This window comes from Pongo abelii, chromosome 21, assembly GCF_028885655.2.
Source record: "Pongo abelii isolate AG06213 chromosome 21, NHGRI_mPonAbe1-v2.0_pri, whole genome shotgun sequence".
NCBI lineage: Eukaryota > Metazoa > Chordata > Mammalia > Primates > Hominidae > Pongo > Pongo abelii.
The window spans coordinates 55,260,967-55,288,188 of record NC_072006.2 but is presented as its reverse complement, the minus strand read 5'-3'; the positions used below and the strand labels follow the sequence as shown (position 1 = coordinate 55,288,188).

The 27,222-nt window shown below is 40.7% G+C and overlaps 2 protein-coding genes and 1 long non-coding RNA gene across 4 annotated transcripts; 2 read left to right on the top strand and 1 right to left on the bottom strand.

Moving 5' to 3' along the window:
* Window positions 1–351: 351 nt before the first annotated feature.
* MOCS3 (molybdenum cofactor synthesis 3) lies at window positions 352–3,374 on the bottom strand. The gene has a single exon (XM_002830420.5). It carries the CDS (start codon window positions 3,372–3,374, stop codon window positions 1,992–1,994), a length of 1,383 nt encoding a protein of 460 aa, XP_002830466.1. The 3' UTR covers window positions 352–1,991.
* A 154-nt stretch (window positions 3,375–3,528) lies between these two features.
* Window positions 3,529–27,143, top strand: DPM1 (dolichyl-phosphate mannosyltransferase subunit 1, catalytic). 2 transcript variants are annotated; one of them, XM_002830419.6, is made up of 9 exons: window positions 3,529–3,854; window positions 6,916–7,015; window positions 13,596–13,629; window positions 16,459–16,535; window positions 16,620–16,645; window positions 20,231–20,326; window positions 21,355–21,423; window positions 25,749–25,863; window positions 26,775–27,143. In XM_002830419.6, the coding sequence occupies exons 1-9, from the start codon at window positions 3,529–3,531 to the stop codon at window positions 26,877–26,879; spliced, it is 948 nt and encodes a 315-aa protein (XP_002830465.3). In that variant the 3' UTR covers window positions 26,880–27,143. The 2 variants fall into 2 exon arrangements, with proteins under 2 accessions (XP_002830465.3, XP_054398299.1); XM_054542324.2 differs by lacking the exon at window positions 21,355–21,423 and having other exon boundaries at window positions 3,624–3,854.
* LOC129052250 (uncharacterized) lies at window positions 7,022–13,391 on the top strand. The gene is made up of 2 exons (XR_008517210.2): window positions 7,022–10,792; window positions 11,368–13,391. It is a non-coding gene; the product is annotated as an uncharacterized LOC129052250 (long non-coding RNA).
* Window positions 27,144–27,222: the final 79 nt, after the last annotated feature.

The following is a 27,222-nucleotide window of genomic DNA, read 5'->3' as shown; positions in this document are numbered from 1 at the left end:
GCGTTTCCTCTGGTACTTGATAGGGCAGCACAACATAGACACTGTTCTCCTAAGGCCAGTTTTATGCATGATTTCGGGCATCATTCCTAGAAGTATAGCCTTGAATCTGTCCCCAAAATTCTCAAAAGCACCTCCTATCACTTTAGTAAAACCCTTTTAACACTTAGCTAGTCAGCTTCTCTTGCCTGTCCCCAGTGACAACCAGGTTTATAGGAACTACAACTGTCTATAACTTTAGGACGTCAGTCTTTAGAATATGAAATTGTTCCTGTGTCTCGCTATTTGTTTCCTGCTATGTATCAGAATCAGTTGTCCCTGGAAGAAGGAGATGAAAAACACAGGCCAGCCATCTTTGTTCTTCACTCCAGGTCACAGTCATTTACTTCCATAACTCGTTGAGAGGAACAGTCATAAGAGACCTGCTTCATCTTTATAACAGAAGGGTATACCATACTTTAAGTATACCTGTTCAAAGAATTAGTTACAATGTTTCACAGTTAAAAAGTGATGACTAATTTTGAATTTGTTAAATACCACCTTCTTATAATAAAACAAGATTCTATATCACAAATTGCAAACTCGTAAGTGAATCTGGTCTACAAAGGGTTTTTTCTGGCTTATGATACATTTAAGCTTTAAAAAAAATGGTTAACAGAGATACAAAGATTTTGTAGTTATATCTGTGATTTCTGCCATTCTTAAAAAACAATAACAGCGGCAATTGATGATTATAAGCCTGCACGCAGCAAGTAGTGAGGGAACAGGCCCCCTTTTGACAAGCCATTAGTTCATCCGGCCACTGATAGGCACTCACAAATCAAATTTTTACTTATAATGTTGTTGTCTATATTGGAAGTTGGTGAGACTACCTACTATTTTATGAAAATGTTAAGTAAACAAACATAAAAACATTTTACATTAGTATAAAATGCTGGAATAAAAAAACATTAAATCAAAAGAGAAAAGGCAAATTAAAGGGGGAGAGGCAAAGGGTTGGGACTTTGACTTGAAAATTCCAAAGCAAGTCAAACCATAGTATGCAATTTAAACAATGTTATATGTGTGCAACATAAGGTGGACCCTGAAGTTAACTTTAAGAAAACAGCAGCAATTTATGAGACACTGACAGACTACAAAGGTGGTTTCCTTTATTTTGGTAAACTTTAAAGATCTCGGGAGGGTGTGGTGGCTCACGCCTGTAATCCCAGCACTTTGGGAGGTCGAGGCAGGCGGATCACGAGGTCAGGAGTTCGAGACCAGCCTGACAAACATGGTAAAACCCCCTCTGTACTAAAAATACAAAAATTAGCCGGGCGTGGTGGCCTGCGCCTGTAATCCCAGCTACTCAGGAGGCTGAGGCAGGAGAATCGCTTGAACCTGGGAGGCAGAGGTTGCGGTGAGCTGAGATTGCACCACCGCACTCCAGCCCGGGCAACAGAGCGAGACTCCATCTCAAAAAAAAAAAAAATCTCATTTTGATACTAATTCAAAATGCCAAATAGAATGACCCTCTTTCTGAATAATTAAAACAATTTACATTTTAAACATGTATTTATTTCTGTAGGATGTATTCTATCATCTGAAATATTAATAAGATCCAAGAATTTCTTAACTGAACAGTAAACAGATCCTAAGTATATAATCTATGAAAATGATTTAGAAAGCATTTTAACAGGAGGAGGTGGAAAATAAGGACAGGTAAATGATCTGCAGTTTAAAATACAAAATCCTGTCACGTTACATCTCACATATCCAAGACACCCTCCGTGTGCTGAAAAAAAAAAAATGATGGTTCTCAGAAACAGTATAATCCATTAATAAGTCATCCAATACATAACAATTTTTAAAACTCCTTATAAAAAAGGAGTCCATGTATTCACAGATACTGTAGAATCCCCAGCTCCTATGTATATTACTGAAAAATGCAAACAAGTGTATCTTTGAGGTATTATGGCAATCCACATCTTTCTCATCAGACTATACCAGTCACCTTAGTACTGTGGAAATGTTCCATCGATTTTGGTAGCCCAGGCCATGAGGCCCCCCACAACATCCCGAACTGTTAAAGGGTCTAACTCTTGAGCTGCTGATAAGGACTGGAGGATCTTCACGGCTTTCTGTGAGTCATTTCCCAGTTTGCAAATCACATAAATGGGGACAGCAGCCCCTTCTTGTGTGCCCTGCTTCTCTTCCCAGATTGCTTCTTTTAAGAGTTTCAGGCTCTCCGCATCCCTGCGTTCCAAATGTTTCAGAGGGATGTGTAGGGCATGAGGCAAACGACAAATGTCCACCTCCACCTGAGGCCTGACGTCCAGCAACAGGTGGAATGCCCCAGAATCCAGAAGTCGCTTATAGTCGGTGACAGAAACACGCTCCTCTGGGCTCAGTAATTGCAGGGAGCGGCATTTATCAGTGGCTGAGGAGCCACAGAAGGCTTCATAGTCCAGCAGATCAGTCACAGTGGGCCGTTCCCCGCAAGCTGCACAGTCGAGCCTGCGGCTCCGCAGCCGAATAGAGCGGAAATGCCCTCTCAGGGCATCAAAGAGCAACAAGCTGCCACTGTAAGACGGGCCCAGACCCGCAGCGATTTTCAGCACTTCCAAGGCCTGCAGGCAGCCCAGGACCCCAGTTACGACACCGAGCACCCCGCCGTCCGCGCAGTTGGTCACTGTCTCCGCTGGGGGTGGTTGGGGGAATATGCAGCGATAGCAAGGCCCACCGTCATAATGGTAGACTGTGATTTGGCCCTCGAAGCGCAAGGCACTGGCAGACACGAGGGGCCGACCCGCCAGCACACATGCGTCATTAACCAGGTAGCGAGTGGGCACGTTGTCCGAGCAGTCAGCCACCACATCATATCGGCGGACCAGGTCTAGGGCAGTGGCTGGCGTAAGGGCCTGAGTGTACGGCACGCATTCCACTGCCGAATTGAGGCGGCGCAGCGAGGCGGCGGCCGAAAAGGCCTTGGCCTGGCCAGCCAGTGCCTCGCCATGCAGCACCTGGCGGGCCAGGTTGCTCATCTCTACCACGTCATAGTCCACAAGGCCAAGGCGGCCCACGCCGGCCGCTGCCAAGTACTGCGCTAGTGGACAGCCAAGCCCACCGCAGCCCACGATTAGCACGGACGCGGTCCCCAGGCGCAGCTGTCCGTGCACGCCCAGCTCGGGCAGCACTAGCTGCCGGCTATAGCGCAGAATCTCATCTCGGGACAGAGCGGCCTTCGGCGGCAGCGGCGACACCTGAACCAGCCGTTCTGGCTGCGGTTCCTGCTCAGCCAAAAGGGCCGACGCCAGCTTCTGCTTCAGCGAATTCAATTCCTCCTCACGTTGGGCAACTTCAGCCCGTAAGGCGAGTACCTCCTCCCGGGAAGCCATGGCGACCTCTTCCGGAAGTTGTCGTGAAAGGCATTTCCGCTTCCGGCTCCTGTCTCCTAGCGACTGGGATAAACTAAAAAACTTTATGGAGCTTGGGAAAAGGTGATGAATAGATATTTACTTCCTGAAGAAACCTTCAGATTAAAATTTAAAGATGTATAAATCCAGGATATTTCTAATTGAACCACGCAATGGCCCTAGAAGAACTAGCGATCAATCACACAGATCATCCCCCGCTTCCGAATTTGGTACGGTCCAACCCGTCCTTTTCCGCGCCTCATTACGTAATTCCGCTTCCGGCATCTGGCTCAGTTCCGCCATGGCCTCCTTGGAAGTCAGTCGTAGTCCTCGCAGGTCTCGGCGGGAGCTGGAAGTGCGCAGTCCACGACAGAACAAATATTCGGTGCTTTTACCCACCTACAACGAACGCGAGAACCTGCCGCTCATCGTGTGGCTGCTGGTGAAAAGCTTCTCCGAGAGGTAGCGCACCAGGTCTCCCTCCCCGAAGAATGAGATGAGCTGGCTTCCCCGGCCCGGGTGTCGGCAGCTGGCTGCGCGTAGCGGCCCTGTCCAGCCTACTTTGCCTCACGCAGGAAGGCCCGGGGAGGGGGCCACCCTGCGAGGGAAGCAGAGGCGGATGCTTGTTGGGTTTTGTTCGTGTCCTGGGTTCTCATTCCTGCCCTTGGGTTTTGTGAGACTTTCGATTATCTTTATTATGAAGTACTCCCGTCCCCCGCCTTTCCGTAGAAAGGTTGGCCACTCTTTTACTTGGAAGCGAGGCTGAAAGCGTGATCCCACTCCTCCCTCTGGGCGGTCAGGATCTGCGGCAAGAGCCGGGAGTCCAAGCGAGAGCTCTCACTCTCCACTCCGGTGCCGAGTGCTTATATAAGCATGAGGTTTGGTGTGTGTGGGTTAGGGAGCTATTGCTGGGCACGATAACCTTTCTGGAAAGGAGAAAGCAGAAGGGCATCTTCGCTGATCACTGGTGGATGTTTGGTGTGATTGTTAGAAGCGGGATGGGGGGTGGGTGGAGTTCGAATTTGGAAGTGTTAATGCAGTCTTTTTAAAAACTGCAAAAAATCCTGGAGTCAGTACGAAGTAACTTGTTTCACGATTGCACAAATGGGATCATGCCGCGAAATCTTTGAAGACTTTTTCTCCTATTAACATGTACAAACATAGCAAATTAATTTGGAAGTTAGGTAACATTCCATATGGCTGTGTTATTTATTTAATCAGGTCATGGCAATGAACTGGATTATTTCCAGCGCCTTTTGGTTGTTTCTGTTTTTTGGCTTTTGCTTTGCAAATGAGAACAAGGACTTTGTTCACACCATATTTTCCAGCTAAATTTAGAAAAGTGCTTGACACATGGCGGTGCTCCTTTATTGCATCAGTGTTGGCAGCAGACACGTTCATACTTTTACTTGTGTGCTGGGGATAAATTCTTCGAGGTAGGATTGCTGGGTCGACAGAAATGTGCTTAAAATGGACAGTTACTGCCAAATTGCTCTAAAGAAAAAAAAGGTTGTACAAGTTTGGACTCTCCATTCTTCAGAGTGCCTGTTTTCCCATCAACCAGCCCGCCTGAGCATTAAACTTGACATTGTTGGAAGTCCTCATTTGTGAAAACCATTGCTGTTTTGATTGTATTTTCTTGAATAACTGCCTTCATATGCCTTGCCCCTCAGAGTTTTACAATTTTTATTTTTCCTGTTTAATCTTTTAATTTTGATTTCTATAAGCTCTAAATTAAAGAAATTAACTGTCATACAACCGATCTCGTTCAGAGCTTGTATTCTAATTTTGCAAATTTTTTTTGCTGTTTTAATTTTTTTGTGTAGTACAATTTATGTTTCCTTTTAATGGTTTGTGAATGAATCTTTTAAGATCAAAATTAAGTTTGATAAAGGAAACAAAACTTTTCAGATGCAATCAAATTACCTGAAGTCAGCCCAGCTTGGTACCTTTAAGCTGCCTCACCCTCAGGTGGTGTAGCTGCTTTGAAGTGGTAGGGGACAGTAATTTGCTTTTAACGACCCCATTTTGGTTATGGAATTTCTCTTTCAGCACGTTAAAATCACCTTACATATTTTGGCATGTAAAGGCACCAGTGCCCAAATTTAAGGCACAGTGGGAAGCCAAAGTCATTGTTCTACTCTTGGAGAATAGATAACACAGGGGTTTGCTTTCTTGTCTTCAAAGTTTGCCGGGGCTGACTTGTTAAAGCCTTTAACAGTGGAATATGTTTTCTGGTTGATTTTCTTGTATTTGTTTCTTTTTTCTTTTTTTTTTTTTTGGAGACGGAGTCTTGCTCTGTTGCCCAGGCTGGAGTGCAGTGGCGCGGTCTTGGCTCACTGCAAGCTCCGCCTCCCGGGTTCTTTTTAGTAGAGACGGGGTTTCACTGTGTTAGCCAGGATGGTCTCGATATCCTGACCTCGTGATCCGCCCGCCTCGGCCTCCCAAAGTGCTGGGATTACAGGTGTGAGCCACCGCGCCCGGCCTCTTGTATTTGTTTCTTAAAGCAGGACCAAGAGAAAACGGAATGTTATGTCGTAGGTATTATTTATCCACCAAGTATTGTGTTGGTTTGTTTTTAGACTAGAAACTACCACCTGAGATTAATGGAAAGTAACAGATGTTAATTCTGAAGCACAGTGGAATCTTTTGTAATGCTACTCTGCTTTTGTTTTTTTAATTTGATGATGTGAGGTAATAGGCACAACTATTTGAAATTGTGGTTTAAGATTGTGTCACCATTCTAAAAGGTTTTTTTAAAGGTGAAATTAAATCAGATTTATACTTGATTATTCTATTTGGATTAGATTAACAAGAATAATCACTCAGAGTTACTCAGTTTGGTTTGAGTTACCATGTAAAGTACTTTTGAAATATTTTATGTAACTAAGATTTGCTATTAAGGTTCAGAATATTATTTCCAAATAGGTAATAAAATTTCATATGGCTGGGCACGGAGGCTCATGCCTGTAATCCCAGCATTTTGGGAGGCTGAGGCGGGCAGATCACGAGGTCAGGAGATTGAGACCAGGCTGGCTAACACAGTGAAACCCCGTCTCTACTAAAAATACAAAAAATTAGCCGGGCGTGGTGGTGGGCGCCTGTAGTCCCAGCTACTCGGGAGGCTGAGGCAGGAGAATTGCTTGAGGCCAGGAGGCAGAGGTAAGCCGAGACTGCGCCACTGCACTCCAGCCTGGCAACAGAGCAAGACTCCATCTCAAAACAAAAAAAAATTCATATGATACATAGGTCATTACGTGATTTTCTTTTGAACTAAAAAGTATGTTCTCTGTGTAGGAATTCTTTATTATCTCAGGACATTAGCATGTTTCAGCAACATACTGGGTTTGGAGGTAAAGTACTAAATGTTTGACATTTATTTCATTTGATAATTGAAGTTTTCCTCAACGATTAATATAGCAATACATATCCATTTATACTTTTAAGGAATTAGTAATTTTTAAATTACTTTTAAATTTGAGAACACTGTCATCAATCATTAATACAAATTTAATTTTTTTAGTGGAATCAACTATGAAATTATAATCATAGATGATGGAAGCCCAGATGGAACAAGGGATGTTGCTGAACAGTTGGAGAAGATCTATGGGTCAGACAGAATTGTAAGTTATAAGAACATTTTTCTGTGATATGAATTGTGATTATGTAGGGGAAAGATGAGACATGAACAGTGCTTAAATTCAATCTATTTGTTTAGAAACTGAAAAGATAAAGAGCAACTTACGCATTTGGGATTTAAATGCATTTTCATTGTCCATAAAATTTTACATATCTTTGGTATGTTGGGTCAGTGGTCATTTTACAGCAAAGAGTGAGCTTTTGGATGAACTCTGTTTATAACTAATTCTGCAGATAAATTTTCTTGAAGGGGAAAAATTAAAGCATGATACTGAATTGACAAGGAATATTATATAATTGGGTTGTAATTGGTAGTGTGTGTGTGTCTTAATCTTTCTTGCTCCCTTTCGTTAAGTATTCTCATACTTTCATTAGAGAATACTGCCTGAAATTAAGAGCGTGTAGGTAGAAAAAGTTATTGTTTTCTTGTGAAACATTAATGACTTCTCAGAGTACTTGGCATTTTTAGTCTACAGAATAGTCTTGTGGAAGTAGATTGTATTAGTCCTAAACGTTAGATTTACCCACTGCACCTTGAAACTTGTTATTCTAATATAGAAGTTGCCTAGGCAAATATAGAGTTTATTTTATAATGGCTTCATGAATTTTATTTTTGGTCACTGGTTTGGATTTACAAATGTTTATGTATACTTGTGAGCTCTTTTATAATTTATATTCACAAATTATTGCGGACCAGAGTTTTTCAGTCTTGGCACTATTGATGTGTGGACAGATTAATTCTTTACTGTGGGGGTTGTCGTGTTTATTGTAGGATGTTCAGCACCACATCTGGACTCTTCTCACTAGATGCCACTAGAAACCCCCCTCCCCACTTGGCAACTGCAAATGTTTGGATATTGAGATATTTCCTTAGGGGAAAAATTACCCTTTGCCTCCAGTAGAGAACCATTGGTATAGAGAAAGAAGTCCCTTTGAGAACGTTTATTATTATTTATAGTTCAAGAAATGGTGAATTAATCATTTAAAAAAAAACAGTCACTCAGTCTAAATATTTTTGATAAATCTCAGTAATAGAAATACTTTCTACTTAGAGGTGAGTGTCAGTTGTATGAGGTCTTGGTGGCAAGTTTAAAAGAACTGTGTTACTCACTACATGGTAAATGTAGTTCTAGGAATTCTTTCAGTCTGTCTCACAGATGAGTAACTCAGGTCTGTCATGCCTCAAGTCTTCTCTGAAAACCTTCTAATGGATAGGAATACAGAAAGAGGTAAAAAGTTGACAAATTTTCAGGCTTCTAGCAGAGACTTTCAGTAATGCTAGGTTTGAATTTTTGGCCAGTAGTTCCCCAAGTTTTCTTTTAGAAGCCCAGGGTGAAGGCCACTGATTCACAACACTCTTTGAGTTATGTGCTGCCATTTAATCTCGGACCATCAACCAGACAATATTTTGAATACTTTTGTCATAAAACCTCAGCCTTAGGATGTGATTGATTGATTTTAGGGAATGGTTACTAAACTGACCTTTCAAATTTTGAAACAACATTTTCTTCAAAGACATTTTTCCTATCAACCCAATAAAATTCAAAACGAGAAAAAAAGTTGCATTCACTGTTATGATTTCCCTCTACTACCAGATAAAATTCCTTATTCATTCATTATTTTATGACATTTAAATAAGTTAAACTAGAAAATGACTTTGAAAAAAAAGACAGTATTAATCCATGCTAGGGATGACACTTGCTTTTAGTGACATATGTATGTTTCGTTGGGAAAATGAGGGATTATTGAAACCATGTTAGAATACCTCAGATGAAGTATTCACCACAGATGCTTTGTCAGCCTTTCAAACTGGCTGAAATGAGTCTTTCAGAAAAGAAGCCAAAGAAGATATTTTTAAAAATTCTGTAGGTGACACAACTGAAGCAAGAGGTTAGGTCATTTTTAATGACCTAACTAGGTAGGACCATAGAGAAATTGGGGGCACTTACTCTGAACTATTCACAGTGCTTACAAGGCAGAGATCTGAAATTGTGAAGGACTTCAACTGCTGTGTGTTGAATGCTTCTATTATGTTTGGTTTATGTAGTTTGTTTCATCTCCCAACTTGAGATCAGATAAAGTCATTTATATTTTGTCACATTTTCTTCCAGCTTTATTGAGGTATAATTGACAAAGTTATATATATTTAAAGTATACAATGCGATGGTTTGATACACATATACATTCTGAAATGAATACCACATTTGGGGAATGAACCTGTCCATCACCTCATGTAGTTACCCTTGGGGGCAAGTTGACAGTGATGAGGACAGTTAAGATCTGCTCTCTGTAAATTTCAAGTATATAATATGATACTATTAACTATAGTCACCGTGCTGTGTAGTAGATTCTTAGAACTTTGTCTTACATTTTTTCATTATTTTAGTTTAGTATTTTAAAAACTTACTCTGATAATAAAATGTAACACGTTTATTATTCTTAAAACATCAAATGTAAGATAAAAAGGTTTGACTACTTGAAAATATTAAACTTCTGTCCATTCCCAAATACCAAAATATTTCTAACAAGATCAGTACCCCAACCAACCAGATAATTCATAAGACCAAAACTAGAAATGGCCAGTAAACAAGAAAAAAATACTGAGCCTCACTGATAAATGAAGATTTACAAAACAGGAGGAGAGTACATATTAGCCTTATTAGCTGAAGATTTATTTTTATTTTCTCCTTTCTTTTTAAACCCAGTGTTTCTGAGAGTATTATAGAACAAGTCCACTCAAATACTGTTGATCCTAGTATAAATTGATACTGTTTTTCTGAAGGATCATCTGGCAGTAATCTCATGACCCTCAAAAATCGTTAATACCTTTGTAATAAGTATAAAGCAGTTTATGAAACTGTATATGTAGTATAGTCTCAATTCTGTTTTTAAGTAACTTTTTTCAAGATTGTCTGTGATAAGTTTTACAAAGGTTCTTGTCAAACAAATTTATAGTTTCCCATAAAAGTATTTTATAAGCAGTTGTGGCAAACATACTTCAAAAAGTATATGCCTGGCATTCTTGCAAGCACTTTATGTGAATCCACTTGCTTGTTCCTCATGAAAGCAAGTGAGAGAGGGGGCTTTGTCGTGTCTCTTTATATTCTCAAGATCACATGGCAAATGAGCAGTGGCCAGGATTCAAACCCAGGCATTGTGGTTCCAGGGTTCATCTTCCTGTCTGTAATGCTATCCTGCCTCACATAGAAAGGGGCCATCAGATTGATATGAAGAGGCAAAAAAGGATCAGGGGAGGGTGGAGAGGTGGAATTAAGAGTCTGAAAGTAAAGCATACCAAATAGAAACAGTTTGGATTTCCTACATAAGAAATAAACAAGCACATCTTTGTAAAGTATAAATGTTACCAGTAAAACCGAAGTTGCCTTTGATGACCATTTTCTTTATTTTTATTTTTTTCGAGATTGGAGTCTCGCTCTGTCACCCAGGCTGGAGTGCAATGGCAAGATCTCAGCTCACTGCACACTCTGCCTCCTCGGTTCAAGCAGTTCTGCCCCAGCCTCCCGAGTAGCTGGGATTACAGACCTGCACCACCATGCCGGCTAATTTTAGTATTTTTAGTAGAGACTGGGCTTCACCATGTTGGTCAGGCTCTTCTTGAACTCCTAACCTCAGGTGATCTGCCCACCTCAGCCCCACAAAGTGCTGGGATTACAGGCGTGAGCCACCACGCCCAACCTGATGAACATTTTCTATTAGGCATCCCATTCCCTTGCACAGGGGAGACCTGGGTCAACAGTTTGGTGCGTTTTTTTGTGCATATATGTGTGTATGTGCATTTGCAGAACTAGGTAGTGTGGTGGTCTTGTTTTTTAAAACATAACTGCCATCTTCCTGTATCATCATTACTTGTAATTCTGTCTTGGCGATCTTTTGTCACCAGCTCACCTCATTTCTGTTAATGGCTCCATAGTACTCTAATATTTTATATAAACCTTTGAAGATTCTGAAAATTGTAAGTATCATAGTCTCCTTGTCCATGGTTTTGCTTTCCATGATTTGTTACCTGCAGTCTGAAAAGAGGTAAGTACAGTACAAGAAGATTTTTTGAGTTAGACCAAGTTCACATAACTTTTATTACAATATATTGTTGTAATTGTTTTATTTTACTATTGGGTATTGTTAATCTCTTACTGTGCTTAATTTATAAATTAAACTGTGATAGGTGTGTATGTATAAGAAAAAGTATATATAAGGTTTGGTACTATTGGAGATTTCAGGCATCTCCTGGGGGTCTTAGAAAGTATCACTTGGGGTTAAGGGAGTGTGCAACTGTAACAAAGTTATCTTTGTTTGTTTGTTTGTTTTTTTGAGACAGAGTCTCACTCTGTCACTGAGGCTGGAGTGCTGTGGTGTGATCTCAGCTCATGCAACCTGTACTTCCCGGGTTCAAGCAATTCTTCTACCTCAGCCTCCTGAGTAGCTGGGATTACAGGCACGTGCCACTGCGCCTGGCTAATTTTTGTATTTTTAGTAGAGATGAGGTCTCACCACGTTGGCCAAGCTGGTCTCTTAACTCCTGACCTCAAATGATTCACCTGCCTCAGCCTTCCAAAGTGCTGGGATTACAGGTGTGAACCACTGCATCTGGCCAAAGTTATCTTTTCTTAAAAGAAAGATTTTCCAGCTAAAACAGAGTTGTAGAAAATCTCAGATGAGCTTTAAAAAATTTGCTTTTTCAGGGCAGATAACAGATGGGGATCAGTAGTTTGTCAGAAATTATTCACAAAATCAAATAAAATCTAGCTGTGATCTGATATATCCTGTTTGATTTTGTTCAGTGACTTGCAGTTATCATAGATGCTTATTTGAACGTCTTTCCTTCCTGTAAGCTCTTACCAGACAGCAGTGTATTTTATCCATCTTTATGCAAGATGTACTTTGCTATAGATACAAATTGTGACTTAAAAATTTTTAAATGTGGGGATAGTGGAGTAAAAGTATAGAGGATTTCTTTTTAGCAGTTAGAGTTAGATTGTTATCAGCTTAAAATAGCCTGTTATCACTATAAGATGGGTTTTGTAAGTCTCATGGTAATCATAAAGGAAAAGCCTAAAGTAGATTCACAAAAGATAAAAAGTAAGGAATCAAAGCATAATAGTACAGAAAATAATCATAAAGGAAAGGAGAAAGAGAAAGAAGCAAAAGATCTACAAAACAACTAGAAGCAATTAACAAAATGGCAGTAGGAAGTTCTTAAATTACATGTTGGTAATTACCATGGATATAAAGGGATTAAATTCTCCAAAGACCTGGAGTGACTGAATGGATTTTTTAAAAAAGAGCCAACTATATGCTTCCCACAAAAGACTTGACTTGTAAGGATACACATAGACTCAAAGTGAAGGGATGGAAAAAGACATTCCATGCAAATAGAAACCTCCAGCAGATTGCGTATGGCGAAAAAAAAAAATTCATCCTGCTTTAATTGAAAATGCTTTGTTGAGAGATTTGCAGTCAGAGGCAACCTGCTTATATACTGGCAAGTGTAGAAGGGGACAAGATAGACAAGACATGCTCACTAATGAGTCTCCCTGAACCCCATACCTCAGAAACGTAGAGCACAGTGAGAACTTTGGCATTTGACTTTTTAAGTGTCCAGCCAAAAGGAAAAACTAAACAAATAAAAGTCAGGCTCCAACTATTAAGCAAAAAGATTTAGGAGGACTAAGTGATTGACCAATAGTAAGAAAAGAGAAAGAATTTAATTAGGAATATGACATGTCCTTGGACCAGTAGAGGAGATGAGGTCATCCAAGCATAAGGTCAAGATAAGTTAATAGAGGAAGAGTGATATTAGTATTCAAAACCCAAAGGGAATCAAGAGAACAAACATCAGATTTCCCAAGAAGGTGTGAAATAATGAGGTAAGTCCTACATTTTTCTAGGAAGGAATCAATAGGTTTAAAAGGAAAATCAAGTGTAGATGTAAAGACAAATTATTTAAAATAGAGTGAGTGACACCAGAAAAAAAAAGTTTAAAATTTTGATTGTAGGGTCAGGGTTAAAGAATGTTGCTTTGCCGGATGGGCGCAGTCGCTCATGCCTGTAATCCCAGTAATCCCAGTGCTTTGGGAGGCCGAGGTGGGCGGATCACGAGGTCAGGAGATCGAGACCATCCTGGCTAACACAGTGGAACCCTGTCTCTACTAAAAATACAAAAATTAGCCAGGCATGGTGGTGCATGCCTGTAATCCCAGCTAGTCTGGAGGCTGAGGCAGGAGAATCACTTGAACCCAGGAGGCGGAGGTTGCAGTGAGCCGAGATCACGCCACTGTACTCCAGCCTAGGCAACAGAGCGAGACTGCATCTCAAAAAAAAAAAAAAAAAAAAAAAAAAGAATGTTAGCTATGTTAAACTATTTGGTTTGTTACCAAATGCTTTTTTTTTTCTTTTGGCAAAAAAATATTAAGGATACTTTGCTTTAAGTTCTAACAAGTGCAACTATATTTCTATTAAAGTGAGTATGCACTTTTGAATAAAATAAAATTTAACATGATAAGATTTCTGTTTCTTTGTGTAAAATGCTATTTCTTATTCCTACAGCTTCTAAGACCACGAGAGAAAAAGTTGGGACTAGGTAAGTCGTGTAACCTCTAACCCCTCACCCCTGCTGCTTGCATGGTGACATGATCCAGTGTGTATTGTCCCAGTTTGGAATAGGGCCAAAGTACAGTAACTTCCTATGATGGTTTTTAATGATCTTAATGACATTTAAATGGTATAACTTGGGTCGCCTGTATAAGTCAAGGCCCACTCAGGAAAATAGAAACCACTGTAAGTCTTTCAGTGTAGGGAATTTAATACTGAGTCTCTGGTTACACCCCTGAAGGAGTTCCTGAGAAACCAAATGGAGCAGTGAGGCTACTAAGATTAGTAACAGCTGGAGGTCACTGCCACCCCTAGGGATGGAGCAACAGCAGGAAGAGATGTTGTTACAGCCCAAGAACCTGGGCTGCCCAGAGGGAGCTAGAATGATGGGGCGGGGGCTGCCTAGCAGGAGCTAGAACTGTGGGAAATTCCCAGTCAGAGGTAGGAGGGAGAGTAACAGAGGGAGGACCACGTAGACTTTTCCCTTTTCCCCTCCCTGCAGTCTTCTACCTGTACCTCCCAAAACTGTTTGGCAGCCAGTTGACAAGAGAATCTGGAATATGTAGTTCACTACAATATAGCACAGAGTAGGGAAGGGCCAGAGAATGGGTCTGAGGGCAAATATCTTCGACCAGCATGCTGCAAACCTTGGAACATTCTTTAAGTTACAAGTTTAAAAAGTTACTCTTTTATTTAAGGCTGGGCGCAGTGGCTCACAAATGTAATCTTAGGACTTTGGGAGGCCGAGGTGGGCGGATCACGAGGTCAAGAGATCGAGACCATCCTGGCCAACATGGTAAAACCCCATCCCTACTAAAAATACAAAAATTAGCTGGGCGTCGTGATGCGCATCTATAATCCCAGCTACTCGGGAGGCTGAGGCAGGAGAATCGCTTGAACTCAGGAGGCAGAGGTTGCAGTGAGCCGAGATCACACCACTGCGCTCCAGGCTAGCGACAAAAACAGTTATTCTTTATTTTTAAAAAAGGAAGCTTTTCCAGCTTTTAAACATACAGCATTATTGAAAAGCTCGTATGAGCTCAGTAATTCTGAGAGGAAACTCTGCCTTTATTTGTGCCAAAACTTAACATGAAGAAAGCACAATGCTTAACTGGAGTCTGCTATCTTGAAGACCATCAATTCCCAAGCATCAAATGTTCTCAGTATCTGAACCCAGAAGATTCTTTGGGATTCAAAAAAATCTGGAAACTGCCATGAAACCAAAAAGTGTAAATATTCACTCCTTTATCTTTTCGAGACAGTCTTGCTCTGATCCCCAGGCTGGAGTGCAGTGGCACAATCTCGGCTCACTGCAACCCCTGCCTCCTGGGTTTGAGCTATTCTTGTGCCTCAGCCTCCCGAGTAGCTGGGATTACAGGCGTGTACCACTATGCCCGGCTAATTTTTGTTTGTTTGAGACGGAGTTTCGCTCTTGTTGCCCAGGCTGGAGTGCAGTGACACGATCTCGGCTCACTGCGATCTCTGCCTCCTGGGTTCAAGCAGTTCTCCTGCCTCAGCCTCCCAGGTAGCTGGGATTATAGGCATGCACCACCACGCCCAGCTAATTTTGTATTTTTAGTAGAGACGGGGTTTCTCCATGTTATTAAGGCTGGTCTCGAATTCCTGACCTCAGATGATCCGCCTGCCTCAGCCTCCCAAAGTGCTGGGATTATAAGCGTGAGCCACCGCGCCTGGCCAATTTTTTGTATTTTTAGTAGAGATGAGGTTTCGCCATGTTGGTTAGGCTGGTCTCAAACTCCCTGACCTCCAATGATCCACCCGTCTCAGCCTCCCAAAGTGCTGGGATTACAGGCATGAGCCACCACACCCAGCCAATATTCACTTCTTAACAAAATAAGTTAGAAGAGTTCAGCCTTGCTCATAAGACACTTGTGAGGGGTCTGGACTAGAGAATGCAGGAATCCCCAAGTCCTGCTCCTGACAAGTTACCCTAGCCTGCCAAGTCCCTGTGGGACTTTGAGGCATGGAGCTGGCTAAGTAATTGTCATCTAGGCCTTTGGCCCCAAATACCAGAGCAAGGGTCTAGTGTACCAGGCTTATGGTGTAAAAGGCACTCCGTGTGTAGCTTTTGTGGAAATGGACTTAGAGCTGGGAAGAGCAAAAGCAGGGAGCCTTGTTAGGTGGTCATCTAAGCATCAGAAGGTAGTACCTGGAACTAAGTGAAGGTGGAGAAGAAAAAGGGAATTGAAATGTTTTGGATGGAGAATCAATAGGACTTAATTACAGTTGAGAAGTTATGGTTAAAGGCAGGAAATCAAGAATCATCTCTAGACCTGTGGATGGAGCAGTTGGATAGTTGGTGCCTTTCCTGGAGAGGTGGCCTGTAAGAGAGAGGTAGAAAATTGGAAGATGATTTTGCAATGTTATCTTTGAGATTTCTGAAATACCCAAGTGGAGATATTAAGTAGGAAGCTGATTTGTAAATGTGGAGCTCATCAGTGTCTTAGGGGGATGCCAAGGAAACACCAGATAGGTTTTTAAAGCATGAGAATGTGATAATTTTTACATAATCTCAGACTTTTGAGCTTATTAAACTATTTCTTTGCTAAACTGAAATAGAGGTATGATCTATTCTATTAAATTGACATCTGAATGGGGGTGTGTGGCCAGCTACCTTCTTGATTATATATGTAATATACATGAACTTATGTACTTAAGGTGAAAAATACCAATTTATTAATATGACTTCTGGAGGACTAATGTGTGCTCTTCAGGTGCTAAACAATTTCCTTCATGTTCAAATGCATATGTAAAGATTTCCGTTGATTTTCTTGAATGGATATACTTTCATTTTTAGGAACTGCATATATTCATGGAATGAAACATGCCACAGGAAACTACATAATTATTATGGATGCTGATCTCTCACACCATGTAAGTGGTATGTTTCTTTATTAGCTATTTATGGTAGTCTTAGCCTATTTTACTGACTTACTGTTTATTCTTTCCAAATTTCAGCCAAAATTTATTCCTGAATTTATTAGGTAGGTACTATTTCTAATATTTGAAAGAAATATGACTGGAACCATTTATCTTACTGGTTTTGGGCTTATTTTCATTTTTTATTAATCAAAAATACACATACTATTTTTTCTATCAAAAATATAAACAAAGTTTGGGAAGTCAAGGTAGGAGGGTTGCTTGAAGTCAGCAGTTTGAGACCAGCCTGGGCAACAAAACAAGTACTTGTCTCTACAAAAAAAAAATAAGAAAAATTAGCCAGGCACAATGGCATGCGCCTGTAGTCCCAGCTACTCAGGAGGCTCAGGTGGGAGGATCACATGAGCCCAGGACTTTAAGGCTGCAGTGAGCTATGATCATGCCTCTGCATTCTAGTCTTGGTGACCCTGAGACAGAGTGAGACCTTGTCTCTAAAATATTTATCTGTATAGGTAGTAGACACACACACACACACAACACACATTTGAGACTAAATGATGTATTTTAGGAGTCCTGAGGAGCAAATCAACAGGTAGTTCGTTATCTGAATTCTTTCAGACCACAGAAAAAGGTGGAAGGTGGCTTCTCTGATAAATGGAATTAAGCCTTGAGTTATTAGAGTAAAACACCATGAACAAAAGAGTTTATTCCAGGAATGCCAGAATGGCTTATTATTGGTAATCACTTATAATTCATTCATTATGTTAACAATGTAGTGTGGTTAAGTCTGTAGATGCTAAAGGAGATATTATTTACTACTATTTTCTAGTTAAAACTTTAAGAATAGAAGGAAACCTCTTAAGCATAATCAAAATAACCCAGTCCTAATACAAATATCACACCAAATAGTGAAATGCTGAATCATTTCCAATACATGCATTAATACAGGCATGCTAGCTATCATTAAACATGGAAATGTTAATACAGTAAGACAAGAATTTAGTTAAATGTTAGTAAAACATACACAATTATATTTGTTTGTAGGCAATATAATTAAATTCTTAGCCCAAAAGATCACAAAACCTCTGTGAATAAGATTTGGGAAGCTGTCCTGAGTTTAAGCTAGATACACAAAACCAGAATCAGATTATTGTCCCTCCAGTTCAGGGAGTTCAGGGAGTTCCCACTAACATCTAGGGAAAAATCGAAGTTCCTTCCCTTGTCCCTCAAGCCCCTATGTGTTTGTTGGCCCCTGCCTCCCTTTCTGACCTCTGCCTTGTGCTCTTTCCTTTTTGCTTTCCATGCCATAAGCATGCTTCTGAGTTCACAGAGTTCTATTTTCCTTTGCCTGAAATGCTGTTTCCATGCTCCTTGATGACCATCTGCTGCTCATCCTTCAATCTCTGCGTAAAGTCACCTTAGACCTTTTTTGCTTATATCTCCAGTATACAAAAGCCTCTTTAACCTGTAGAGTAGAAAATGGGCAAAAAGATACAAACAGACCATCTGTAGAAGAAATCCAAATGGCTAATAAAAGAAGACGTTCTTCCTGGGATGTAGTCAAGGAAATAAACACAAAATAACTGTGTGTGACCATTTTATTATCCATTAGTTTAACAAAGTTAAAAACTTTTAGAGCAGTAATATCCAGTACCAATAAGATGGTAAAAAATGGACACACAAATATTGCTGAAGGAAGTATAAGTTGCTATAACCCTTTTGGAAAATATGTGTTCAAATTTGGGAAAATATGTGTTAGAATTAAAAATACTCAGGCTTGGCCGGGTGCGGTGGCTCACGCCTGTAATCCCAGCACTTTGGGAGGCTGAGGCGGGTGGATCACGAGGTCAGGAGATCGAGACCATCCTGGTGAACACGGTGAAACCCTGTCTCTACTGAAAATACAAAAAAGTTAGCCAGGCGTGGTGGTGTGCACCTGTAGTCCCAGCTACTCGGGAGGCTGAGGCAGGAGAATGGCGTGAACCTGGGAGGCGGAGCTTGCAGTGAGCCGAGATTGCGCCACTGCACTCCAGCCTGGGCGACAGAGCGATACTCCGTCTCAAAAAAAAAAAAAAAAATACTCAGGCTTCATTTGGGCAATTCCAGTATATTCCATTTTGGGGAGTCTAAGCAGTAATACATTTATAAAAACGTTTATTGTGGCCAGGCACAGTGGCTCATGCCTGTAATCCCACACTTTGGGAGGCCGAGGCAGGCAGATCATGAGGTCAAGAGATTGAGAGCATCCTGGCCAACATGGTGAAACCTCGTCTCTACTAGAAATACAAAAAATTAGCCGGGCATGATGGCACTCGCCTGTAGTCCCAGCTACTTGGGAGGCTGAGGCAGGAGAATCACTTGAACCCGGGAGGTGGAGGTTGCAGTGAGCCGAGATCGCGCCATTGCACTCCACCCTGGCAACAGAGCGAGACTCCATCTCAAAACAAAACAAAATAAAACAAAAAAGTTTATTGTAGCACTGTTTATTGTGGTTGAGAGGGTAGGGCACCATGGAAACAACCCCAGAGGTGTGTGAGTTGAATATTCTATGAAGTAGTTTTGCAGTTATTAAAAAGAATGGGAAAGAGCTCTCTTGACCTGTAGGGATGTCTGTGATTCCATGATTTGCATTGTTTTTGTTTTGAGATGGAATCTCACTCTGTCATGCAGGCTGGAGTGCAGTGGCGCAATCTCAGTCACTGCAACCTCCACGTCCCAAGTTCAAGCAGTTCTCCTGCCTCAGCCTCCAGAGGAGCTGGGAATACAGGCACGTGCCACTACACCTGGCTAATTTTTGTATTTTTAGTAGAGACAGAGTTTCACTATGTTGGCCAGGCTAGTCACGAACTCCTGACCTCAAGTGATCCACCCGCCTCGGCCTCCCAAAGTGCTGGGATTACAGGCATGAGCCACCACATCTGACCCTATATTATGTATTGTTAACTGACAAAAACCAGGTCAGATGTACTTTTTTTGCATCCCAATTTTGTAAATGCAACCAAAAATCCTAGGGGTGTATGTGTGTCTTTATCTTTCTCTAGGCAAAGAAAAGTGTGGCAGGACATCAGGCTGTTTTTAGTATTATTTGCTTCAAAGAAGGCAAGAACAGAATGGAAGGGTATTAGGAAAATTAATTATTTTGAGAGACAAGGTCTTCCATTGTCACCCAGGCTGGAGGTACAGTGGCACAATCACAGATCACTGCAGCCTGAACCTCCCTGGCTCAAGCCATCCTCCTGTTGCAGCCTCCCAAATAGCTGAGACTAAAGGCATGTGCCACCGTGCCCGACTAATTTTTTTTTTTTTTTTTCTGAGATGGAGTCTCACTCTTGTTGCCCAGGCTAGAGTGCGGTGGCGTGATCTCGGTTCACTGCAGCCTGCCTCCTGGGTTCAAGTGATTCTCTGCCTCAGCCTCCTGAGTAGCTGGAATTACAGGCACCCGCCACCATGCCAGGCTAACTTTTATATTTTTAGTAGAGATGGGGTTTCACCATCTTGGCCAGGCTGGTCTTGAACTCCTGACCTCGTGATCCACCCGCCTCGGCCTCCCAAAGTGCTGGGATTACAGGCGTGAGCCACTGCACCCAGCCTGTGTCGACTTCTCTTAAAAGTTTTGTTTGTGTAGCTCATGAAAATGACTGTTGAAAGCTCAGTGGCTTTTTCTAATTGACAGCTAATTTATTCTACAGGAAGCAAAAGGAGGGCAATTTTGATATTGTCTCTGGAACTCGCTACAAAGGAAATGGAGGTGTATATGGCTGGGATTTGAAAAGAAAAATAATCAGGTAGGTACGGTGTTACAACTTCTTTATTAGTATAACTACTGGAAATGTATTCATAGCAAGTATTTGGATTAGCTATCATGCTGCCTGGGATTTGTGGGATCAGGTTATAACTTCCAGTAAATATTCCCAGATTCTTACAGTTTTTCTTGTGATTAGAGCCTGGATGTTTTTTATTAAGGAAAAATCAGCATAAACCTTTGGACCTTTGGTAGAAATGGTCTCATTCAGCAAAAGTTACTGTACTGGACCTTCAGTTTTATGTGACCTGTTCCATACTTTTGGACTACATATGTAGGGTTTCTCCCCATAATTATAGTGTAATTTTAATTAAGATTGATTTCAGACAGACCTGGGTTAAAGTGTTAGCTCACTGCAACCTCTGCCTCCCGGGCTCAAGCAATTCTCCTGTCTCAGCCTCCCGAGTAGCTGGGACTGTGGACATGCGCCACCATGCCTGGCTAATTTTTGTTTTCGTAGCAATGGGGTTTCACCATGTTGCCCAGGTTGCCCTCGAACTCCTGAGCTCAGGTGGTCTGCCTGCCTCAGCTTCCCAGTAGCTGGGACTGTAGGCACGTACCACCACGCCCAGCTAATATATATATATATATGTATATATACACACACACACATATACATATATACACACACACACATATATATACACACACATATATACACACACATATATGTATGTGTGTATATATATATGTATGTGTGTGTGTATATATATATTTTCACATTTTTTTTTTTGTAGTGATGGGGTTTTGCCATATTGCCCAGGCTGGTCACTCCTGGGCTCAAGTAGTGATCCACCCATCTTGGCCTCCTGGGATTACAGGTGTGAGCCACCGCGCCTAGCCAGGTCTTCTTTCATTGACTAAAAATTTCTCTTTTGTTCTAGATAAATAACATTTTTATGAAATTAATGTTACATTTATGAAATTAGCATTTTAACACTGTTCTTCGATGTGTTTCTCTTGTTTATAAATTGTATTTTGTAAAGAAAATCTGATTGTTTTATTTGGCAGCCGTGGGGCCAATTTTTTAACTCAGATCTTGCTGAGACCAGGAGCATCTGATTTAACAGGAAGTTTCAGGTACAGTGAAAATTTCCACTATTTTTATATAACTTCTTGGCTTACTTTCTTTCTTTACAATGGATATTTTAAAGAGACACTTTACATTTCCACCTTGTTTTTATTCTGGGATACTAAAAAGGCAGACTAAAATTCCTAGAAGTTGCTAATGAAGCCTAAACATCTCAAGGAGACATGCGCTTTTCCTTTAAAGAGCTGAAGGCAGTTAGGTTTGTGTGCTTGTTAACATTAGTATTAAGGCTCAACTGCTCTTTGGAATGTTGCTATTACTGATAATCTCTTCCAAAGAATAGCACGTACTTAATTTTCTGTATTTCATATGAATACTTACAGCATTGTCTACAGAAAAGGTTAAACTCTTTAATATTTATATAGAGCTCTCTCAGTTACCTTGTTCTCCATATGTTTAAGGAAATTTTTGTTGTTCAATTTGGTCAAAGCTTCGGTCCCTCTGAGTTTTGTGTGTCTGTTTCTGGGTGTATGGGGTGGTGTTCTAGATTTGCTGTAGTAGATGTGAGCTGCTTTGTGTGACTGACCATGGCAAATGACAAAACTTGCCAGATTTTTTTTTTTTAATCTCTGAAACTATAAAATGCCCCTGCATCTACTTTAGTGACCCCAAGCCCCCCAAACATTACTTAATAATTTCTACTAGTTGATACTTTTTTCCACTAAATAATGTTGATTCTTGGGTCCTTTGCTTAATGCAGGAAAATCTAGGTCCTTAAATGTGAGAATTCACACACACACACACAAATTAGGACCTGGCTGTTGACAGTCAAAAAGAAAAATGAAGCCTCTCTAGAATTAAAAAGCAAATAGACTGGAGAGCTGAACTTGGGGATAAAAGAGAGGGGAGGCTATACCTAAGGCTAAAGAGTCATTTGTGATATGATTAAGATCTCTGATTATGGATGGGCGGTGGCTGGTGGATGGGCAGTGGCTTCTGCCTATAATCCCAGCACTTTGGGAGGCCAAGGCATGTGGATCACTTGAGGTCAGGAGTTTAACACCAGCCTGGGCAACATGGCAAAACCCTGTCTCTACTAAAAATACAAAAATTAGCCAGGTATGCTGGTGTGCGCTTGTAATCCCAGCTACTCAGGAGGTTGAGGCAGGAGAATCACTTGAGACCCAGAGGCAGAGGTTGCAGTGAGCCAAGATTGTGCCACTGCATCCAGCCTGGGCAATAGAGTGGGACTCTGTCTGAAAAAAAAAAAAAAAAAAAAAAAAGATCTCTGATTGCCATGTGGCAACAATGCAAAGAATAGTGGCACTCACAAAATCTCCGTACAGAGGGAAGGGCCAGTGTGGATTTCACAGGCCACAGTTTTGATGGTTTTGAATAAAAACCTAGGGTAACTGGTAACTGGTTGTGAAGATAGAGGCTGTGAAGAAAAACACAGCAGGGAGAGGAATGGGGTGAGGGTGGTTTGCTGCATCAGAACCATACAAGGATTAGTGGAGGGGATGGGGGTTGAAGGATGGCCTGGGAGTTCTGGATTTTCATGTATTGACAGCAGTGATTAGCTGTGTTCTGTATAAGTGGCAGAGCAGCCAAACAGACAAAAGTGAACCTGTTAATTGCACAATTTTTTTTTTCTTTTTTCTGAGTTTTGCTCTTGTTGCCCAGGCCGGAGTGCAATGGTGCGATCTTGGCTCACCACAACCTCTGCCTCCCAGGTTCAAGAGATTCTCCTGCCTCAGCCTCCCGAGTAGCTGGGATTACAGGCATGCACCACCATGCCTGGCTAATTTTGTATTTTTAGTAGAGATGGGGTTTCTCCACGTTGGTCAGGCTGGTCTTGAACTCCCGACCTGAGGTGATCCTCCTGCCTCAGCCTCCGCAAGTGCTGGGATTACAGGCGTGAGCCACCGCACCCAGCCCAAAAAATTTTTTAAATAGGCTGGGCGCAGTGGCTCATGCCTGTAATCCCAGCACTTGGGGAGGCCGAGGCAGGTGGATCACGAGGTCAGGAGATCGAGACCATCCTGGCTAACATGGTGATACCCCGTCTACTAAAAATACAAAAAATTAGCCAGGCGTGGTCACGGCGGGCGCCTGTAGTCCCAGCTACTCGGGAGGGTGAGGCAGGAGAATGGCGTGAACCCGGGAGGCGGAGCTTGCACGAGCCCAGATTGCACTGCACTTTAGCCTGGGCGACAGAGTGAGACTCTGTCTCAAAAAAACAAAAAATTTTTTTTAATAGTTAAATCTCATTGTCTTCTCATAAGAGTGGTGGTTTCTTAAATACATGCAATAAAGTTCACTTGTCGCTAGACAAAGCCCATTTTTGCATTAAATCCCTAGATTTAGGAAGCAGGTGCTTTTTACAAAATAAGAAAAGGAATCCTGGAGAGGCTACAGTCAATATAAAGCCATTTAATAGCATAGACCACCTGGATCCTAATCGCATTTATGGGATTATATGGCTTCATGTAACATTTTATTTTACTAGCCACAGTGTTAAAGTTATCATGTGGGTGGGGAGGAAGGAGGTGGCAGTGGAAAGAAATATCTTAGCAAATGATTCTTAAGGGGAATAAAGCAACTCTTAAAGAGAGGAAATATTTCATGGCCTAATCCCAATTTTAAAGGTAATGCTGGCTGGATGTGGTGGCTCACACCTATAATCCCAGCACTTTTGGGAGGCCAATGATGGAGGATATCTTGAGCCCAGGAGTTTAAGACCCCAGCTCTGGCAACATAGTGAGTCTCTCCGTCTCTACAAAAACTAAAAAAAAAAAAAAAAAAAAAAAAAAAAATTCTAAGTTATTTAGCAAATATTTAATGGCCTTTCTTGCTTAGCCTGGCATGGTGGCACATGCCTGTAGTCTCAGCTATTTGGGAGGCTAAGGTAGGAGGATCTTTTGAGCCTGGAAAGTTGAGGCTGCAGTGAGCCATGGTTGTGCCACTGTACTCTGGGCAACAGAGTGAGACCCTGTCTCCAAAAATACAAATATATAAATAAAGGTAATGCAGAAACATAGTCCCATCGGTATCATAGTTCTTCCCACCCCACAATCCCAGTGCTCCCTCCCCTAACAGCATCTGACATATTATATATCTTTATTGAGTTTTTAAGTTCACTCCTTAACCCCAAAACATAAAAAAAAAAACCTGAAACCCAGTACATTGGTCAATAAATATTTATTATTGAATAAATATTGCTACCATCAGATTCTCCTCTCTCCATATTTATTCCAAATTGATTCCTTTGAATCCTTAAGGAAACTATGTGGATAAAAGAGTGCACACACTAAGCTGTCAGGTTCTTCTAAGGGCTGTGCTGTCCTATACCCACTTCATAGTCAAAAGATAAGGTCGCCTTAGAAGTCTAAGGGAAAAAAAATGTGGATTCAGGGTGAAACCCTGAGGCACAGTAGGTCCAGATGGCCTTAACTTCGAAGAGAACAAAGTTACACCAAACTGCCTCTTCTTGCTTTCTCCCCTCTCCCCACAAAAAAAGGTAGAAATTGCTGCCTCCCTACGAACTGAGACACTGATCTTTAAAAAAAAATAAAATAAAAATAAAGTAAAGTGTGACTCTGAAAATAGGGAGCTCCCTGCTATTTAGTTACTGAAGAAAGTGCTTGGGTTTACCCACTGGACTGCCCAACTCTGCTGTCTTTGTAAATCTGGTGTTTGGCCTGCAGTCCATCTAAAGTTAGGCTGCACATTCACCCACTGTTAAGTGTCTAACTGTGACCTCAATTGGTGATAGGTGAATCCCACCAGGATTGTTTCTATCCTTTGATGCCTCGTTCCTGTTTTAACCTAGCTTCCCTAGCTCATCCTAGAGCAACTTAGTTTATCCTGGGGAATTTATAAAGGAAATCATGAGAAATCAAAACTCATCATAAACATTTATTGGGAAATGACGGTGTGAATTATGAGGTTCTTTCTTGTCATCTAATATATATTGTTGCTTCATGATCATCTGTCCACCCTGTTGTTTCAATATTTGGAACAGTTTCTTTCAACTTTAAATTTTAGGGAAATCTTAAATAATGGATGGTTCTGCATGAAATGATTCATTTTACTGTATTTTACTAATTTCTGATAGTATGGTGGGAAAATAATTCTATAAAAGATACTGAGAATTCATTTTCAAAATTATTCTGAGTGATTTAGCAAATATTTAATGGCCTTTCTTGCTTAGGACAAAAATGTATCATAATCATCAAGTGTGGGAGCTTTTCTGTTTACCAGTGGCCAGTGAAAGTTTTAGGCTTTGTACATACCAGTGAACTCTTTGAAAGGTCAGGATACATAGGCATGTGTATTTATCCAGAAGTTGATACATATTTTTGATTTCTTACAGATTATACCGAAAAGAAGTTCTAGAGAAATTAATAGAAAAATGTGTTTCTAAAGGCTACGTCTTCCAGATGGAGATGATTGTTCGGGCAAGACAGTTGAATTATACTATTGGCGAGGTATGCAACTGATGCTAAATAGTGTGTCATGTTCCTGGTAAAGGAGCAGTAAGGTTTAGAATTTTTATAATAAAAAGTTTAACTTTCATAACTGCTAAATTGTGGAGGTCTTCTAGTTGTTTAGAATATTCACGCACAAAGGGTAAAAATTCACACTAGTACATTTGAACAGTAAGATTTAAAACATTAACAGTCAGCATTCTCTTTTAAATAATTAAAAGTTCCTGGTACTTTTTCAATCCTAGCCCTTCTAACTAATCAGCATTATGGACTGAGTCTCTTTGCTTCTTTTCCTTTTGTCACCGCCAATGGCCACCATACTTTAAAATGAATGATGAGTTCCATATGTCCATTTCCTGTTAGTAAGTGAAGACCAGGAATTACAGAGCAAGGAGGTGGTGATCTGTAATATTAAGGGCTAGTTAGTGAGCTCTTAGGGTAGGGAAGACTCTCCTCATTTAATAGTAAAACTCTTATTCAGAGCAAGAAAATAGCTATGGAATGTCACTTCTCTTGTGGAAGTTACAAGCTATTTTACTTAATGCTTAAACCATTGTAGCTAAATTTGACAAGTGAAAAATCTACGCAAAAGGCCATTTTACTTTTGGAGTATAATTTTTCCTTGAAATGCAAACTGAAACTTGAGTAAACCAAGGTAATACCTAGAATCAGTGCTTTTTAAACAGTTGCAGATTTGGTTCATGTGACCTATCTTTAGATAATGCATGTTTAATTTTAAAGACTTGGAGATACACACAGTTGCTTTAATAATCCCCTAATTTTATACTTACTTTAAGGACCTCTGTTGTAGGACTAATCTTTTTTTTGTTGTGTTGGTAATGTGGTATACCGGCTAAGCTGCCTAATTGTTTTTAAAGACTAACGTTAATTTTTTTTTTTTTTTAAACTAGGTTCCAATATCATTTGTGGATCGTGTTTATGGTGAATCCAAGTTGGGAGGAAATGAAATAGTATCTTTCTTGAAAGGATTATTGACTCTTTTTGCTACTACATAAAAGAAAGATACTCATTTATACTTAACGTTCATTTCAGTTTAAACATGAAAGAAGCCTGGTTACTGATTTGTATAAAATGTACTCTTAAAGTATAAAATATAAGGTAAGGTAAATTTCATGCATCTTTTTATGAAGACCACCTATTTTATATTTCAAATTAAATAATTTTAAAGTTGCTGGCCTAATGAGCAATGTTCTCAATTTTCGTTTACATTTTGCTGTATTGAGACCTATAAATAAATGTATTTTTTTTTTTTGCATAAAGTATTGCTGCCTTCATTAGAGTATGTGAATGTAGAATTTTTTACATGGGGAATAATTTGAAATAGTCTTTATAAAAACT

Coding starts and splice junctions, on each gene's coding strand:
- MOCS3 (XM_002830420.5), bottom strand. CDS start 3,374: ATGGCTTCCCGGGAGGAGGTACTCGCCTTACGGGCTGAAGTTGCCCAA.
- DPM1 (XM_002830419.6), top strand. CDS start 3,529: ATGTATAAATCCAGGATATTTCTAATTGAACCACGCAATGGCCCTAGA. Junction 13,630..16,458: donor AGAGAAAAAGTTGGGACTAG/GTAAGTCGTGTA, acceptor TTTCATTTTTAG/GAACTGCATATATTCATGGA. Junction 25,864..26,774: donor TGAATTATACTATTGGCGAG/GTATGCAACTGA, acceptor TTTTTAAACTAG/GTTCCAATATCATTTGTGGA.